Here is a 19,086-nt window from a genome sequence, read left to right as displayed (position 1 = left end):
TGTATTGATTGCGCGACGTGGCCAAATCAAGGCCATTTTGACGCGATTCCAAGGTTACATCGGGTCAACCGAATGTGACATGAATCAAATTGTATTGCGGCGTAAAAAGGTCGAAGAGGCTTGGTATAATTTTGAACGTGTACAGTCGGAGATTGAAGAATTGGCTAGCGCAAATAGCACAGATCATTCAGCATACAGAGAAGAGTTCGAAAATGCGTATTTTGAAGTGATGGCGAAAGCAGAGCAAATGATAAATTCCACTAGATCGAGCTGCGGAACAAACATTAATGAGCATGGAGAAGCCTCCCCGCAAATGTCGTCGCGCGCAGAGAGTATCGGATCCGCATCGTCAACGATAAAGCTGGCCGCCCTAAATATACCGGTTTTCAGCGGTGATTACGCAGACTGGACATCGTTTCACGATATTTTCGTGGCGCTTATCCATACAAATATTAATTTAACGCCAATACAAAAAATTTTTTATTTGCGCTCATCTTTAGTTAACGAACTTGCAAATTGTATTAAGAATCTCGAAACAACAGCAAATAATTATGAGCACGCTTGGAAAACGTTAATATCGAGGTATAGAAACGAAAAATTATTAGTTCAGTCTCATGTCAAAGGCATATGTGAATTACGTGACGTAAAAGAAAATTCGTCGAATAGTTTAAGACAATTTTCCGACACACTACGTGGTCATATATCCGCTTTAGAAGCGTTGAAGCAGCAGCCATGCGATTGGGGTCCACTGCTTGTACATGTTATTTGCACGAAGTTAGATGCTATCACTTTAAGTGAATGGGAGACAAAATCCTCAAAAAACAAAATTTCCAAAGTAGCAGATTTAATATTATTTTTAGATGCGCGTTCGCAAATTTTGGAAGCAATCGAATCATCGAAAAACATTTCTAAACTCGTTGAGTATGTGTCGGAAAACAAAAATGAAAATCGAAAAAATAAAATTAACAAAAACAATAACACCTCTACATCTTTAGTTTCTACAGCGGAGATAAAATGTTATGCGTGTGATTTGTCGCATACAATCTACAAATGTCCTTCATTTTTGTCATTATCAGTAACCGAGCGAATAAAAAGGGTCAATGAACTAGGGCTTTGCAAGGTATGCCTACGAAAACACGACGTTAAACGCTGTCTTTCGCGGAATAATTGCTACAAATGTCATAAAGCACACAATACACTACTACACTTAATTATTCCACAAAAGCATAATGAAAAAAAATCAAATGAAATTTCGAATCAACAAATAGTAAGTACGTCGACTAGCGCACATGCATCGTGCATTGATCACGATAACGTAATTTTAGCAACGGCCGTCGTACGAGCAATAGGAAAGTGCGCAATATCGATTTTATGTCGATCACTATTGGACTCGGGATCACAAAACAGTTTCATAACTGAAGAAATAGTTCAAGCCTTGAAGTTAAGAAAAATAAAGACGGCTCATCAAATAAATGGTATAGGTTCTGTAACTCAACACGTAAATTCGTACGTACACGCACGCTTCGGATCTCGTTTCAATGATTATACATTTTCATTAAAAATGTTAGTAGTCCCAAAAATTACAGGTGATTTACCGACAAAAAATATAGTCGACTTAGGTGGTGTTCCAGAAAATATCAAGTTAGCTGATCCGTCATTCCGCGTTCCACAAAAAATAGATATTTTAATTGGTGCTTCACACTTTTATGATTTATTGTGCGATTGAAAAATAAAACCGCATTGTAACGGTCCGGTATTTCAAGAAACAAAGTTGGGCTGGGTTGTATCAGGACCAGTATCGGTTTTAGATCGTAAAACTGAAACGACAATTAGTACCGTCCATCATACTACATCAACACACTCAGAATCAAATTTAGAAAATATTTTGCCGTGCTTCTGGAGTATGGAAGAATGTAAAGTTGATGCTCCGTTTACTGCGGAAGAAAAATTGTGTAAAAAATATTTTGACGATACTGTGGCTCGCGGCAAGGACGGACGTTTTATCGTACACCTACCATTTCGGAATAGCACTTTAAAAATAGGAAACTCTTATAATATCGCCAAACGTCGGTTTCTAGCTCTTGAGAGACGACTTGAAAATAACAAAGAATTAAAAAATGAATACGTTAAATTCATAAATGAATATAAGGAATTAGGACACTTGGAACAAATATTTGGCGATAAATGCGTCAATAATGTTAATACGTGTTTTTTACCACATCACGCGGTTGTAAAAGAGTCAAGTACGTCGACGCGGTTGCGAGTAGTTTTCGACGCTTCATGATGTAAGTCTGATAATGGTGTAAGTTTAAACGATATGTTATTAAAGGGTCCAGTTCTTCAGGATGATTTGTTGTTTATTCTCACACGATTTCGCACACATAATTACGTGCTATCGGCCGATATTATTAAAATGTATCGACAGTTTTGGATAACTGACGAACATCGTAGTTTTCAACGAATACTATGGCGAGAGGACCCGAGCGAGCCGATAAAAATATTTCAATTGAAGACTATTACGTACGGAACAGTACCCGCATCTTTCTTAGCAACCGGCTGTCTTGGTAAACTAGCCGAAACAATACGTAATACAAAACCTGAAGTTTATACAGCGATAGTCCGCGATTTTTATATGGACGACTTTCTAGGAGGCGCCGACACGTTAGAAACAGCGATACAATTACGTAACGGACTCATCGAGGTTTTGGGCTCAGCTGGATTAGAGTTACAAAAATGGTCGTCAAATAATAGTGATCTGATCTCGGACCTATCGATAGATGTTAATGATGGTAAAAATATCGCCACACACGAAACTTTTGATAACGCGATAACGAAAATACTCGGATTATATTGGAGTTCTAGTGAGGATACGTTACAATTTAAAGTACACGAAAAACATCTTAAAAACGGTGAACAAATTACGAAACGTGAAATATTATCAAAAATAGCATGTTTATTCGACCCGCTCGGATTGATAGGACCTGCGATTATTCGGGCCAAATCAATGATGCAACGGCTATGGCTGCTGAAAATGCAATGGGACGAACCACTTCCAGAAAGTACACAGGACGAATGGAAAGTGTATAGATCATCATTAATGTCATTAAATGATTTAGTTGTACCACGAAAAATAACAGGTGAAGGTAAAATAATTAACGTTCAAATTCATGGTTTCGCCGACGCAAGCATAGAAGCTTATGGGTGTTGCTTATTTTTACGAAGTACAAATTCGGATGGCGTACATACATCTAAGTTAATATGCGCGAAGTCAAAAGTCGCACCACTCAAGGTCGTATCATTTCCTCGTTTAGAGTTATGCGCCGCTGTACTATTAGCGAGATTAGCAAGCAGAGTCATTCCAAAAATGCAATTAGGCACCACCAAAAATTATTTTTGGTCCGATTCAAACATAGTGTTAGCTTGGATATCGTCTCAGTCGACAAAGTGGCGTACGTTTGTTGCCCATCGCGTAGGAGAAATACAGGAAAAAACGTCGGTATCTGATTGGGCTCACGTTGATACGAAAGACAATCCAGCGGACATAATTTCCAGAGGCTGTTGTCCGACAAAATTAATCAATATGCCGTTGTGGTGGCACGGCCCCGATTGGTTAGTAAAAGATGAAAAGGACTGGCCTAAATCTATTAAAAACGAAAATATTCTAAATTTAGAAATACCGGAGGCTCGGTCAGTGACCTTAACTACCTGCAATGTAATACCGCAATATCTGTCATTAATAAACAGGTACTCATGTATAAATAAATTATTACGTGTCGTAGCATACTGTTTACGTTTTTGCTACAACAGTTCACATAAAAATTCAAAGCTCGACGGCGTACTCGGTGTGGAAGAAGTAAATAGAGCACGGACAACAATAATTAAGTGTATACAAAAGGAAGCATTTTCGCAAGAGATTAAAGAGCTGATCAATTCGAATAAGATAGCCGTATCAAGTAAGTTATTCCGACTATGTCCGTTTTTAGACAAAGATAACGTTATACGGGTAGGAGGAAGATTAAAAAATGCCGCTACGTTAGACAACTATCAGCACCATCCAATTGTGTTGCCGGCGGATTGTCACTTTACACGGTTATTATTTAAGTATGAGCATGAACGATGCATGCACGGTGGTCCACAGGCGACATTATGTTCGCTACGATCGAAGTACTGGCCTTTAAACGGACGAAATATAGCCCGAAGTATAATACATAAATGTATAACATGCTTTCGTTATAAACCAGTAGTCGTACAACCGATTATGGGTAATTTACCCGCGGAACGAGTAGAACCGACGCGCGCGTTTTTAAATTGTGGAATTGATTATGCGGGTCCGTTTATGATTAAGACAGCTATGCGCCGCAATGCTCCATTAGTAAAAGGTTATGTGTGTATTTTTGTTTGTTTTTCAACAAAAGCAGTATACATCGAATTAGTCGGCGATCTGAGTACACCATCGTTTATTAACGCATTAAATCGTTTTTTTGATCGACGAGGAAGAAGTATAACTATTTATAGCGACAACGCGACAAATTTTATCAGAGCAAATCGCAAAATGAAAGAGTGGAAGGATCTATTTAATTCAGAACAACATAAAAAAAGGTACAAGAAGCTTTAACAGACGTTGGTGTTCAATGCGCTTTATTCCCCCGCGTTCGCCGCACTTTGGGGGACTATGGGAAGCAGCCGTAAAGTCCATGAAGCATTTATTACAAAAAACTGTGGGTGACGCTCACCTGCATTTCGAAGAGCTTAGTACTGTGCTTACGCGCGCTGAAGCTTGCCTAAATTCTCGACCTATTACTCCAATGTCATCCGACCCAAATGACACGTCCTTTTTGACCCCAGGTCATTTCCTTATAGGCACTTATATCACTTTTATCTATACCTGAACCCGACTTGTCAAATATGCCGACAAGTAGTTTGACGCGATGGCGTAGAGTAACGCAATACTCACAAATTATTTGGAAAAAATGGAGCCGTGAGTACTTAAATCAGCTCCAAGAGAGAAAGAGGTGGTCTGGTGACAAGGGGCCTAAGCTGGACGTGGGTACCGTAGTATTGATACGGGAGGATAATATCCCTCCGTTAAGATGGCGTTTAGGGCGAGTGACCAAAACTACTGCTGGCGGTGACGGGGTGGTGCGAGTCGCTGAAATACGTACATCGACGGGACATTTTACACGGGCAGTCCGAACATTGTGTCCTCTGCCATTTAAGGGAAATAATTCAGATTAAAATTTTGATAAATTTCTTTAGTAAGCTTAAAATGTTATTTTTTATTTTATTGTTAAATTCAGCGCATAGATCAATTATAATGATGTGTGTTCGAATTGTAAAATTGAAATATTTGTTTATTTTGTGTTTTTTTTTTTTTTTTGATTATATAAATATTTGTAAACGTAAGTATACTTGACTTATATTCCATTGTTAAAATCAAGTTAACTCAAAAATTATGTATTATTTCGTATTCTATTTATTGCTACGTTGAAATCAATGTTTCAAGGCGGGCGGCATGTTGCGTACCGAGCAGTGTGCCGATTTCCCATATTATTATTATTATTATTGTCATTATTATTATTATCGATATTGTCGTTATCCGGAAATCGGCACACCGTCAAATTGCGATTATTACAGACCAGTCGAGTCCGACCTACCGTCGACGTTTCTAACGAAATACAAAGGTATAACACCAACGTGTCGTCCGTACAATATAAATCATAATATTTAATTTGTACAATAAATTAATACAGTCCACTCAATAATAGAAATATTAAGTACGGTGTTATTATTATTAAACAAACGGATTCACACTTCAACAGTATTGAAAACTATATTATGTAGTTATAATATTATAAATATTACCTATATATTATGTACTATATAATTTAATTATATTAAAATTGTGTCATTATTATTAGTACAATGTAAAGAGTAATTTGAATATTGTATATTATTATTTTTTGTATACAATATTATATTGTAATCTAAAAATCAGTAATAGTTCTGTACTATATTGTTTATATTCCCACACAGCAAAATTATATTTTTAAATAATTTTTAAAATATTATTTAGGAAATATATTATGTTTTCAAAATGTTGTTAAATGATCATAATATTTTTTTTAAATGTTTTGGAAATATTTTTTGTCGCCTAATTTGCATCATTAAAATATAACTGGGATATTTTGAAAATATCATATTTATATTAGGTCCATGTCACTGGCACCGCCCATTTTGAGTTTCGGGTCAAAACCCGGGGCTTTCGTTTGTGCTCCGTTTGTGCTGGTTTGTGCAGCAAATCCCTTCGTTTGTGCTCAATCCCTTCCAGAGTTATTCGTGATTTACCCTGGGCGGTGCTGGAGACATGCTGGCACCGCCCAAATGAAATTTTGAACTCAAACCCGGGGCTTTCGTTTGTGCTCCGTTTGTGCTGGTTTGTGCAGCAAATCCCTTCGTTTGTGCTCAATCCCTTCCAGAGTTATTCGCGATTTACTCATGGGCGGTGCCGGGGACATGCTAATTGCAACATTGAATATCGAATCCGGACCAAAGCCGTTTGTTTGTGCTCCGTTTGTGAAGCAAATCCCTTCGTTTGTGCACAATCCCTTCCAGAGTTATTCGCGATTCGAGTGGTCTAGGAGTAGTGTAAATAGAAGTGCCCTTTTAGATATTAAGTAGGTAATTTATAGATATCAGTTTTATTTAAATTATTGCTGATTCTATGTCACTTTTCACATAAACTCTTTTATACCACAAGTAATAAGTTTAAATGTTTAACTTTTTGTTCATATCAATAAATTCAAAATAACATAAGCAGGCAGAATACAAAGTGTATTAAACTATCAAATGCACCATCCACAATTTAGCTGTTATTTATTATTTATATGGTATATTATTAATTTTTATAATCCGTAGGTCGATGATATTACTATATTTTAGTATACCTACATTGGGTATTGAAATTTTGCTATTGTCATTGTACAATAAAATATTCTCGTCTCACGTATTACGTACCTATACATGTTGATAATCACTTTTTTGTTGGTAATGATGTACAGTATCTTCATTTTCTAATTTGTTGGAAAACGGGAAAGTCTTTTTTTGCCTAAACCCGCCGTACAATTATATTTATTACACTAATAGTGTAACGTGCTGTAATGTGGTCGGAAGAACGACCAGTTAAATATAAAATATCTAGGAAGAGTTGTAGTACTAAATAGATATAATTACCGTAGTCAGAAGTAGATGTATAGTTATCAGAATCTTAAATGTATTTAAATAACTAGGATTCAATATCAGTTATTAATAATATTTTTATTGTATACTGCACTTACAAATAATTATACTCTAAACTTGTAAATTGCATTCTATACCTATATAATATGACTGCATCGTCATCATATGGAGTCCGGTGGTAGTATAGTGTATTGAGGTCTAAGGTGCACATTGAACTAATTTACTTATACATGGTGTAAGTAAGGCCAATGGCCTTACAAATTATGAGTGTGTGTTAATATTAATGTATCTGTCAGCAGTTAATACTACGTAAAAAGTAGAGTTTGAATTATATCCATAGGTAACATGTAACATATTTATAATTATAATTATTACAGTGCCTAAATATGTATATATAGCAGTAGGTGTATATTTATTTATTTGTTAACATTTTTGTATCATATAATTCATATAAACCAAGGTAGAAGTGTTTTAAATAGATTTTACATTACTTATATACAGTGTTGGGATTAGATAAATACTTTTTTATCTAGATAAAGATAACAGGACAAAAATGTATCTAGATAAAGATAAAAGATAACACAATTCAAATTTATCTAGATAAAGATGAAAGATAAATACATTATTATCTATATAAAAAAAAAGATAAATTTTTTAACACATTGAAATCCAAAACATTTTAAGAGTATTTGACGTCCAACGCAAACACCCGATCCTTTATCATATTATTATATAAGTATCGCAGGTACATTGAGCGCGGTGTACGACAAGACAACTTATCCCGCGTGCCACAGTCTCCGCCGATCCAACACCGCACCACCTGTGCGGCGGTCGCACGCACGCTCCCTCCTTGTACCCATGATCTAGGTCCGAACTACAAAGGTTAGTTCACACAGGCGATCACCATACCTTGTCACCCACAGTATCAGCCACTCTAATTAAACGATTATCAAACCTATGCTCAATTGACCCCCTCTGTCGCCGTTCGCCTGTTCGTGCCAACCAACATAGCTTGGTATCGGCCGACAGAGCAACGAGACGACACTCCATTTTTTTCCGGCTCGGCGGCAACATGAGCGACGAGTAGATCCCGCTTTCGCTGGTGCGCCGAAGGGCAGCACATGAGCAGACCGAAGTATTGGTAATATTTTACTTTTCTGTTTATTATTTATATTATGATTTCACCGTGGCTGGTACTAGGTATTTATATTACAATGTGTATTATATTGGTTTTATGTTCTATCAACCACCAGTAACCGCTATGTCGGAACCGGCTGGCCTTTAATATCTACAATTATTATTATTATTGTTCTTATTATTATTGATTGTCATATTTTATTGTGTGTCAATCATTATTATTATTGTATTCATTTCTTTCTGACCGAGTTTTATGCCATGGGCTTTCTCGGAGACCAACTTGTAAATTTAAAAACAAAATTAAATTCTATAGTTTTTCCTTAAATTGAGATTCGTATTTTATTGCCGGTCACCCATGTTCCTGGTCCAAGCACATGACGTTATATTTTTTAAAATTATAAAAAATCCACGGCACTCCGGCTCTCGAGCCTCGGTCCGTGGTTGGCGACCATGAAAATGTTTAAGGCGGCCACATGACTCTCGGTGCGTGAGGAATATGCCCGAGCAGTCACAAGTACACCTTTGATAGGTACTACTTAGTACTTCAATATTATATAAACACATGCTGTATGAGTTAATTAATGTCAGCAGTAGACATTATTATTAATAAATAACTAAGGTATAACTGAAAAAACATTTTTTAAATTAAGTATAAATATCAAGAAAAAACTACATATTTTACACGACTCATAATAATGTAATGTAGGTATTATTTGATCACCGTGTCTGGGCCCCTAACGAAAATATCAATAGGTAATAAAATATAATACCTGTATAATAAATAACATTATTATGAACTTAATTTTGTTTTTATACTGAGATGACTCGACAATTCAAATTTAAAGTATTCGCTAGTTATCATAAAAATAAATTGACAATCAAAATGTGTATTATATTTTTTTGTATAGAGATGAATTAATTTTTTATCTTAGATAATTATTTAGATAAAATGCAACTATTTATCTAGATAAGATAAAAGTTAACTAAATAATTATCTAGATAAGTCTCAACACTGCTTATTTTACAATAGGTTCATAATTTAAAATGATGACACAATATGAAAATAAATAAATAATTTTAATAAAAATGCAATAAAATATAAAATTAGTTTTAACTTATGGTTTTTGTCTAGATTCAACCATTTTTATAAGTTTAAGATTCGAAAAAGTTATAAGGTAGATAACATAATATGTACATTGTACAGTAACCAGCGCAGTCGGTATGATATAATGTATATCTATTTTTTTTTTCATAACAGGATATTTATGTGGAATCGATAAATACATATTATAAATATAATATATAATGATAAATTGATAGGGTATTCTCATAGCTACAAAATACATTGCATATAATTTAACCTCAAAAATAATGTGATTTGATTTTTTTTCACACTCAGGTTTTTTTCAAGTTTTTTTTTAGTTTTTACAATGTTAGTTTAGTTTGATCAGTCTACAATATTGTTAAATGGGGTAGCGTAGGTTATAGGAGTATACTGGTTGTTCACAGTTTTCAAGTCTAGGATGAACGATATTTATTTTTTTGTTAGTCTTGAGTATTGGTTACTATTTCCATCAGGTTATTAGCTGTAGGAATGTAATGATAAGCTTTAGGGACATGTAGGTATTTTATACCTCACTTAACCTAGTTGTATACCAATAATAATGGGTGTTTTCGCTTTGCTATTATCATTCCAATATAAAATATGCCTGTTCACATCTTAATAATCGTCTTTTTATATACTTAAGTCTAAAAATCTAAAAAATTCTGGTACCTATAATAACTATTTTTTTTTAAATAATTACTTTTGTTGTAATTTATCACAAATCATAAACCTTAATTATACGATTTATTGTTAAACATTTTTACGTATTTTAATATATTTTCATATGATTGTATATTTATTGTATAATATTACCATTGGCGGATCCAGGGGGGGCCTAGAGGCCTTTTTACTTATATTAATATTTTAAATTGTGGTAATAACGCATTATAATTGATTGAAGTGGTAATTTTATGGCCGTTATTGTATTTTTAGGAACAAAGAACGTTTTATGTACTATATAGGTATGGCTCAGAAGCAATTTTTGAGGAGCCCCCCCCCCAAATTCAACTATGGATCCGCCACTGAATATTACTTGTATAACATTAATAATACTGTTCTTAATTAGGTATTAAACTATTGTGATCAAAGCTTAATGAGTAACTAGGATAACATTTTGTTTATAATCGCAGACTATTAAATCACAATGTAAACTTTTTAATCAAATATTTATTATTATTTCATATTTATTTTACATCATGTATTCCTCTACACTATACTGTTAAACATACTGGCAACTTGCTTTTAAAATTATTAAAAAAATAAAAATATATATTAATATAAAATTTTAAAATAATTATGTTAAACTGTATGTATAATAAATTGACAATTTGCGATTATTGTTGTTGGTCTTACTGTCCTAGGTGCGCATTGTAGAACATCATAACGTTCCCATCGATTTGAATTTTCTCTCCAACAATACGATACATAGTGACAAATAGCATCATTTTTTTATGATAATGGTGGAATGAAAGTGATCACTCCTCTCAAAGTAAAATTGTTTCCATTTAAATATAATCTTTGTGGGATTTCAGAAAGGGTCAAAGAAACATCGAAGTTCTTATTCAGCTGCAGTGGTCGCTCGGAAGATGGGGCAAAAAGTTCGATGAATATTTGTTTTCCAAATGTATAATTACTTTTTATTGTATATTTATCACAACTGTCACATTTTTTGTAATCATCTGAGTACATATCATTCAAAACGTCGAGAAAAAAAGTCAAGTCCGCTGTAGGTAAATTAACAACAATCGTCCTACATTTTCTTGTATTTTCTTCCTTGCAGTTAAAACATGTTTTATTTTCATTGGATGAATCATAGTTCTTAAAAAGATTTTCAACTATAAAATTTTCTGTACATGAACAGTCTAAATGAAAATGCCCTTTTGGATATTCTAAAGGTGGTTTATAGATCTCAATTAAAATCATCGCTCGTTTTCTGTAACTTTGTACATTAATTCCATCCCTTATACCACGAGAAATAAGCTCAAAAAGCTTGAAATCGATATTCGCTTCAATAAATTCGAAATAATCTAAGCTTTCGGCATATGACGTGAATAAAATCTGTACCAAACTATCAAATGCGCAAGTATTAGTAAGCGTATATTGTTTATTATTAATTTTTATACTTTGTAGCTCAGGACAATTACCATTCTTAAGTATACCAATTACGGGTGACTTAGTTTTGCTGTTATCGTTGTAAAATAAAATATTCCTGTCCACGTCTAAATAATTTCCTTTTATTTTTTTGTGCTGATGTCCTTGTCCTTTCCAATTTTCAATTGCTATATTTTCATCCTCGCTTGATTTATCAAATTCGTCACTGTTGTATACTCTTATTTTTATCCTGTTCTTCAATCTTCATCAATACTTGCGGTTTCTTCTTCACTTAATAACAAATCAACACTTGTAGCTGGTGATATGCTTTTTAAATTATTCGTCTCTTTTTCATGAAAATATTCTGTATCAGTTAATGAACTATATTTGGTTGGCGATGTACTTATCTCATTATATTGACCTTTTTCACTTAACGATACTGATTTTTCAATTTGTTCACAATTTATAGATAAATCTTGAATTGGATCAAATGATTTATCTTTATTTATTTCGTCCCCTTTATTTTCGGTTCTAATGCAATTCTCAATATCCGTGTATTGTTTTGCACCTACAATTTTCATGGAGCATAAAATATCATCGATGTGTATTTGAATGAAATCGTCTACACGTAGCGGTAAAGTTTTGTGTTTAAAAGTACGATTTTTTAAATCATTAAACAAGCTCTCAGACGAAGCACTTGTTTCTGTTATTTCTCCATATTTAAAAATAGAAACCATAACCGCAGACCAACACGGAATAAGTTTAGAAAATTGTAATAGTTTCTTAGCAATCATTGGACAATATTGCATATTATCATGATTGCCTTGATTTTTGTGAGAATGTGATTCTTCTAAACAACTATTATAAATATTTTGAATAATTTAAAAAATACTATCATCGTCACCTAGTTCATTAAGTAAGTGAGCACTATCTAACTCAGTATCTTGGCCCTCAGTAATATTTTCGTCACTAGAATATAAGGTTTCTTGATTGATTACCAAATTACTCGATATCCTTTGTTTCAAATAATTTTTAGCGATTTCACATGCATTTGGAATATTGTTGGAAACATATCCATCTTCTTCATTTAGTGCGACAGTAAAAATACACTCTAATAAATATTTGATGTCATTGAAATCTATACTTGCAATAAATAACCAAACCTATGGATCGTAGATAAAAGTTTTTGATTCTGTATGAAGAATTTTTAATTTCTGGCCAAGAACTTAAAAGCTTCATAGTATGATTAAAATCATTCCTAAGCATACAATGAGGTATTTTGACTTCACTTTCTTTTAATAAAAGTTATGAACATATGGACAAATATTTGGATAAACTTGAATATTGAGTAAAGGATTTGATTACAGCCATCATTAACGCTTTAGACTGATCTGTCACTACAATTTTCGGTAAAATAATTTTATTTCTTGTCCATTCGGTAAGCCAATGACTAATGGAGTTGTTATCATGTCTTTCTGACAACATATGGGCAACTGTGAATTGAGACTGAGTTTTATAATCCATTAAACCAATTTGATACAGAAATATATATGCAGTTTCCCGGCCAGAAATTAATTTAATCTTTGAGACTATTCCACCAGTAGCATCAATTGTAATTCTAGGTATACTATTTGTTTTTGTGTACAATCTGTACATGTTAAGTTCAGTCACAGTCCAATAGTGTACAAAAAATCGATCATATCCAATATCGTTTACAATTTTGTTATACGGTGTAATACTTTTCATGAGGGATAAAGCCATAATTGGATCATTATGTAGCTGATTTTGTTTATTATTTCTATATTTCAATACCCTAAGTGCATTCAAAGATGGGAGATGACTTGGTTCGCTTTCTCCGAATTCCATTAGTACATTAGCTTCAGTTCTTCTTACAAATGCAGCTGACATATTTTGTTTTACTATTTTATTCAAATAGTCGTCTCTTTTTTGACCAATTACACGCCTTTTTTCCCACTGTTACACTTATTAAAAGCACCACTGTAACTGCAATGCATAGTGACTCGCGTCTCTGGGCTAGGACAATTCTCAACTAAACATTTTAAAATACTATTGCAACTTGAACAATGACCTAATATTTGTAAATACTTGTCACCCGCAGTGAAAATTTTGCCATACTTGTAAATTATTGGACAAAACTTTCTTGTTTGTTCAAAAAAATGACTATGAATAATATTGGTCCATTCATTTGGAGTTAAGACGTCGTATGATCTAGTAGCATTTATTCTATCAGACCGATTATATATTTTACTAGGAATATAAATTCTTTTCCATTCTTCTACTGATAAGGTAATATTAAACTTTAAAGTAATAATTGTATTACATTACGGCTATAATTATAAGCCGTGTATTAATTATATTTCGTGGTCAACCTCCCCTCACCCTCCAACCATGTCATGAATATTGAACAGCCTTGTATATTTATATAGTCCGTGGCTTGATCATTATGATTTATACAGTGGTACCAATATGTAATTTAAAATTTTCGAAAATATTGTTATGTTAAACGTGATATTTCAGTGACTGTTACTATGCTCAAATTATTTTTATAGATATTGAAATGCACCTATACCGGCTATACCACAGATGATATGAAAATAATACTTATTCATATAATCTGTGTCTATACACTATACAGTGTAAAAATGTGCGACTATATATTATATTAATTATTACGATGCTCTGTGAATAATAGTTTTAGTAATTGGTGCCGTATTTTCTCTTCGGAACCACGTGAACGACGCATGATGGAGAGATGTGAATATGTGATGACACTGATAACGCGAGGAGGCTCCGACTTTTTTACATTCTTATTCGTTATACGTATTAATGCCTGCAGTATGACAGATACATAATTATAATTATTTTCAAGTTTTTAGTGAGTTTCAATTTCTGGTTTTGGTTAAATTGAACGTTATACCTAGTTGTTTTTATTGTATTTTGTTAATATGGTGTAATCAAATAACCAAGTAGTGATTATTATTATTAGTTTAATTTATCAACTGAACTGTTTGCATTCGAAGCCCAATGAAACGAGTTACCTTTCGTTTCGACAAGGTATGTTTACTTTTTTAATTTTAATTAGTTATAGTGGTTTCTGGTTGTGAATTTAATATTAATCGTAGCCTGCACGTGTGATTTATTTATTTTTTTCATTGAAATTGTTTTGTCGGAATAAAATATATTTTGATCAATGAATTTCCAACTCCAACCGATGTGATTATGGGCTACTATGCCTAGACATTTCAAAGCAATAATTGAATTAGCACAATGTATGGTACGTATTATTAACACTGTTGTACACTTTTCGGTGAGTACTTTTTTTTTGGTATACATTGCGAATTACAATTTTTGACACATTTGTCTTGGACTTTTTAATACTTGTTAACCTACATTTTCAGGTCCTATAACTCTGAGGAGGCTGATTTAAAAAAGTGTACTTATTTATTGATGCATACGTTATGCTGGCTAACATATCTGTCTGCTTCAACCAGCGAAACTCATTCTCAACCAACTATTCAACGTATTATAAGCACAGGTACTATAACATTATGAATTTTTTTATAAGTAGAATTTTTTTTTTTTTAATGATCGAAGATGAAAAAAACGAATTATTATTATTAATTTTTTTTTTATTCAAATTGAATTAATTGGATGTCATCCTCCTCCACCTCCATATGATTGGGTCCATTAGCTTCTTTTTTCTACAACAGAATTAGATAATATTTTGTATTTACTATAGTTTTACGAATAGTGTATATGTGATAGGACCATAGTCAAATCAGGCATTTTATTAAATCATTTTTATATAATTTCACTATCACCAATGGTTTTTTTTTTATATAATATAAAAATTAATTAATAATAATTAATAGAAAATATTGTTACATTTTTTAATTTCTTAAAATCATTTAACTAAATGTCTAGACTGATAGTGAAATTGAATAAAAAATGAACTTATTTGACTATTTGGCATTTAGTAAAATGCCAAGTTTGACTATGACTTATTCTTCAGTGTATACACATATTCTTTAGTGGTTCACTATTGTGGTGTTTGAGGATGATAGTTACCCTATTTTTTTTTAATGAACATCAGTGATATTCAGGATTTTTTTTGGGAGAGAGGGTGGTTGTTTAGTTACATTACAAAAAAAAATCCTTAATACACATTTAATGTTTTAGATTCTGAATGTATTTTGATATTGTGTGGTCATGAAAACCAAAAGTGAGCTATTTTATTTTAGTTATTTCAATTAAATTACACTATCATATACCTATTATTTAATTAAATAGAGAGTAATTTAATAATTCCTGAAGATTGAACTCTTCTTTTGGATATTCCACTGATAAATAGATAAAATGAAGACATGGTTTGATTATAATTAACAGGAACTTAGTATAAATATCATTATATTTAAATATTTGATATGTGCATAGTGATATTTAAGTATTAAAAAAAAACTTACTGGTTTTCTCTTTTTATCATTGAGGACCTCTCTTAGGTCCTTTTTTGTTTTCTAAAATTTAAAAAATTTTATTATTAAAATAATCATATTCAAATGGCACCTAGTCAGGGAACTGTTTTATTGAATTCAATAATTACCGGCTTTTCCTTTTGCCACCAGCATTTGCCTCCGTGGGCGATGTTGCATATACCACATTCTGATTTAAACAACAAAATACATGTTAATTATTGCTGAATTAATTATAATTTAATATCCAACATATACCAACTTTTATATGTATGTTTTGGCGGTCTGCGGACATGGTCCTGCAACCGGCAGTAGCCATAGAGGCGCTTGTTGCATGTTTTACATTCTTAAAAAAAAAAATTAAATAAATTAGGTACCTATGTGAAATTAATCACATAGAATACTCAATAGGTAACAATATACATACTAGGTTTTTTTACTTTTTTCTTGCTTTTTTCATCTAAAAATAAAAATTAATCAGTTTGAAGTTAAATAATTTACTTTTGCATGCTTACTTGTTTTTTTTCACTGTTATTCACAGGGGCAGTGGCAGTTTGGTCACCATAAAAATAGTTATGGTTGATAGTGGTCATCTATATAATTCATAAATAACTATATTTAATATATTATTTCAGAGTTGATATTGTTAATAAATTATAAATCATTTAAAGCCCAAAATTTTGAATGATGATATTGTGTTTAGCATATAAATAGAGTTAAGATCATAAAAATAAAATAATATAATTAGGATTTATAGACATGGTTAGGCATAGATAATCAAATAATTAGATACCTATCTACATAAGATAATAAATATATTTTTAATCTAATCATTTTGATGAGATAATATATACATTTAAATAATGCTTATTTAATTTATTTTTATTATAAAATTTATTTAATTTCATGAAAATTGCATCAATAATTTTTAAATAATTCATAAAACAACTACAGTGCAGCTTATAAAAATTAATAGTAAATTAAATTTGCATTGGCGCATTGATATTTTATATTTTGTAGTTTCATTATTTCATTACAACTGTACAATTGTATTTCAGTACATAAAAAAATAGCTGGATAGAAAGAAACATTTATGGGTATTTATTAAAATAAACACATTTACCTAAATAATAACTTTATGATTGTATGATATGTGAATAATATTTATAATACCTAATAAAAAAAATATGTAGACAATACAGAAAAAAGTAATATATATAATTTTAAAAGATGACTGTTGTTGTTATTTACAAATTATACAAAAAAGTATGTATAATGCTTAACAGTGTGTACTTATCGTGAGTTAATTCAATTGTTGGGCAAGGGATCCTGTACTGGCATTCATGACATCTATGACAATGCCACACAAATATATCTTATTGCATAATATTTCAAGATTAAAATTAGTAAAATGAATGAACAGAGTGCAAAATACAAATTACTATGTCTAGGTATACTATTTTGAAACATGTTTAAATCAGCAGTTTAATTTTTTTGACACTGTGAACTACTTGGAGAAATTTTGATACGTCACGGACCATCATAGATTTTAGACTTTATTCTCATAGCCAAGAATCAATTTTTTACACATTTTAGAATTTAGGTTATGACTAAATAAAATATAGTGAAATTCCTTATAGTTTACATATTATATTGTTTATTTTTGTTCAAGTTTAAGTAAAAGTTTTACATTTATCAACAATTAACACAAATTACTACATACTATTAAAAAAATGTATATTGTATTGTTTTTATCAAAAGTAAATTAAAATTATAAAAATAAGTTAATGTAATTTTTGGGCTTGTAATTAATATAATTAATATAAAATTAAAATATTTGTTTAAATTTTGTAGGTAGGCTGGTAGGCATGGTCCGCGGACCATAGGTTGGTGGGAACCTCTGATTTAATATACAGGGTGATTTTTTTATCGAAAAACACTCATTATTTAAAAAAGTATGAGTATGAGTGTTCTTCGATAAAAAAATCACCCTGTATATAATATGGTATATGTATATTTATTTATTTTATTTATTTATTTATTTATTTATTTACGGAGAAAAAAAAACTCCATTTACAAAAAGGATGTACAAATATAACAGTTACAATATAATTTCATAGAGAAAAGAAAGCTTTTACAGTGTGTGGGAATCAATTTGTATATAATGAAAAGTAATAAATTAATAATAATAAAATAATAACAATAATCTCGTAGTGTAAAGATTGGTAATATTATGAAAATTTAAATTAAACCATATATCTGTTTAATATCATTACTACTACAATGAAATAGATCTTAATTGGCAAAATTACCTAATGAAGTTATCATATTTGCTGGTGAATTTAGGGAATAATTTGTTTTTGTGTTGCGTAAGAAAAATAAATTATTATTTCTCGTTTTTTTTTTTGGTTGGTATTAAAATTTAAGTTCTCTAATAAAGATCTGCGATCAATTTCATAATTAAGTAGTTTGAATAAAAAATTTAAATTCAAATAATTTCTACGATTTTTATATACTATGATTTATAAAATAATTTTAATCCTGAACTGGTTCATAAAACGTCACTCCGATGTAAATTTGTTCAAGAATTACTAACGAAAGCAAATCTTATGAAACATTTTTTACTCATCGCAAATTATATTATGCATTTAAAGAAATTCAAATTGTTTGTGAGTTAACATTACTTATCCAGTTAAAAAATAAACTATTAATAGGTATAAAGTTACGTCAATACCTAACTGTACTTACTTTAAATATTTGTGTTGCCGTGTTTTTTTTCCTGTAATAGGTAGTGAAGTAGAACGTCGAATGATCCAATTTTTTCGTAATTTAACGTGAGTGCCAAAATCGGAAGTTTATCTCTACCGATATATGTCTCAAGTATCATTGTCAATTTATTTATTTTTTTTTAATTAGTTATCAATTTATCATTATCGTAATTTATTGCCTGTACTCGCTGATAATTTAACCTGTATTCTACCGATGTTTTTCAATGTGTGGGTCTAAGTCATAGATACTATTCATTGC

The 19,086-nt window shown here is 31.5% G+C and overlaps 1 protein-coding gene and 1 pseudogene across 1 annotated transcript; both read left to right on the top strand.

Annotated features, from left to right (window-relative positions):
- Positions 1-2,413: 2,413 nt before the first annotated feature.
- On the top strand, positions 2,414-4,615 carry LOC107171520 (uncharacterized). Its single transcript, XM_015521768.2, has one exon. It carries the CDS (start codon positions 2,414-2,416, stop codon positions 4,613-4,615), a length of 2,202 nt encoding a protein of 733 aa, XP_015377254.2.
- Positions 4,616-4,694: 79 nt separating this feature from the next.
- On the top strand, positions 4,695-5,235 carry LOC149059664 (uncharacterized; annotated as a pseudogene).
- The last annotated feature ends 13,851 nt before the right edge of the window (positions 5,236-19,086 follow it).

This window comes from Diuraphis noxia, unplaced genomic scaffold, assembly GCF_037042655.1.
Source record: "Diuraphis noxia isolate RWA-SAM2 unplaced genomic scaffold, SU_Dnox_SAM2 contig0001, whole genome shotgun sequence".
NCBI lineage: Eukaryota > Metazoa > Arthropoda > Insecta > Hemiptera > Aphididae > Diuraphis > Diuraphis noxia.
Note: the sequence above shows the minus strand (reverse complement) of the source record. Positions and strands in the feature narration are given on the sequence as shown.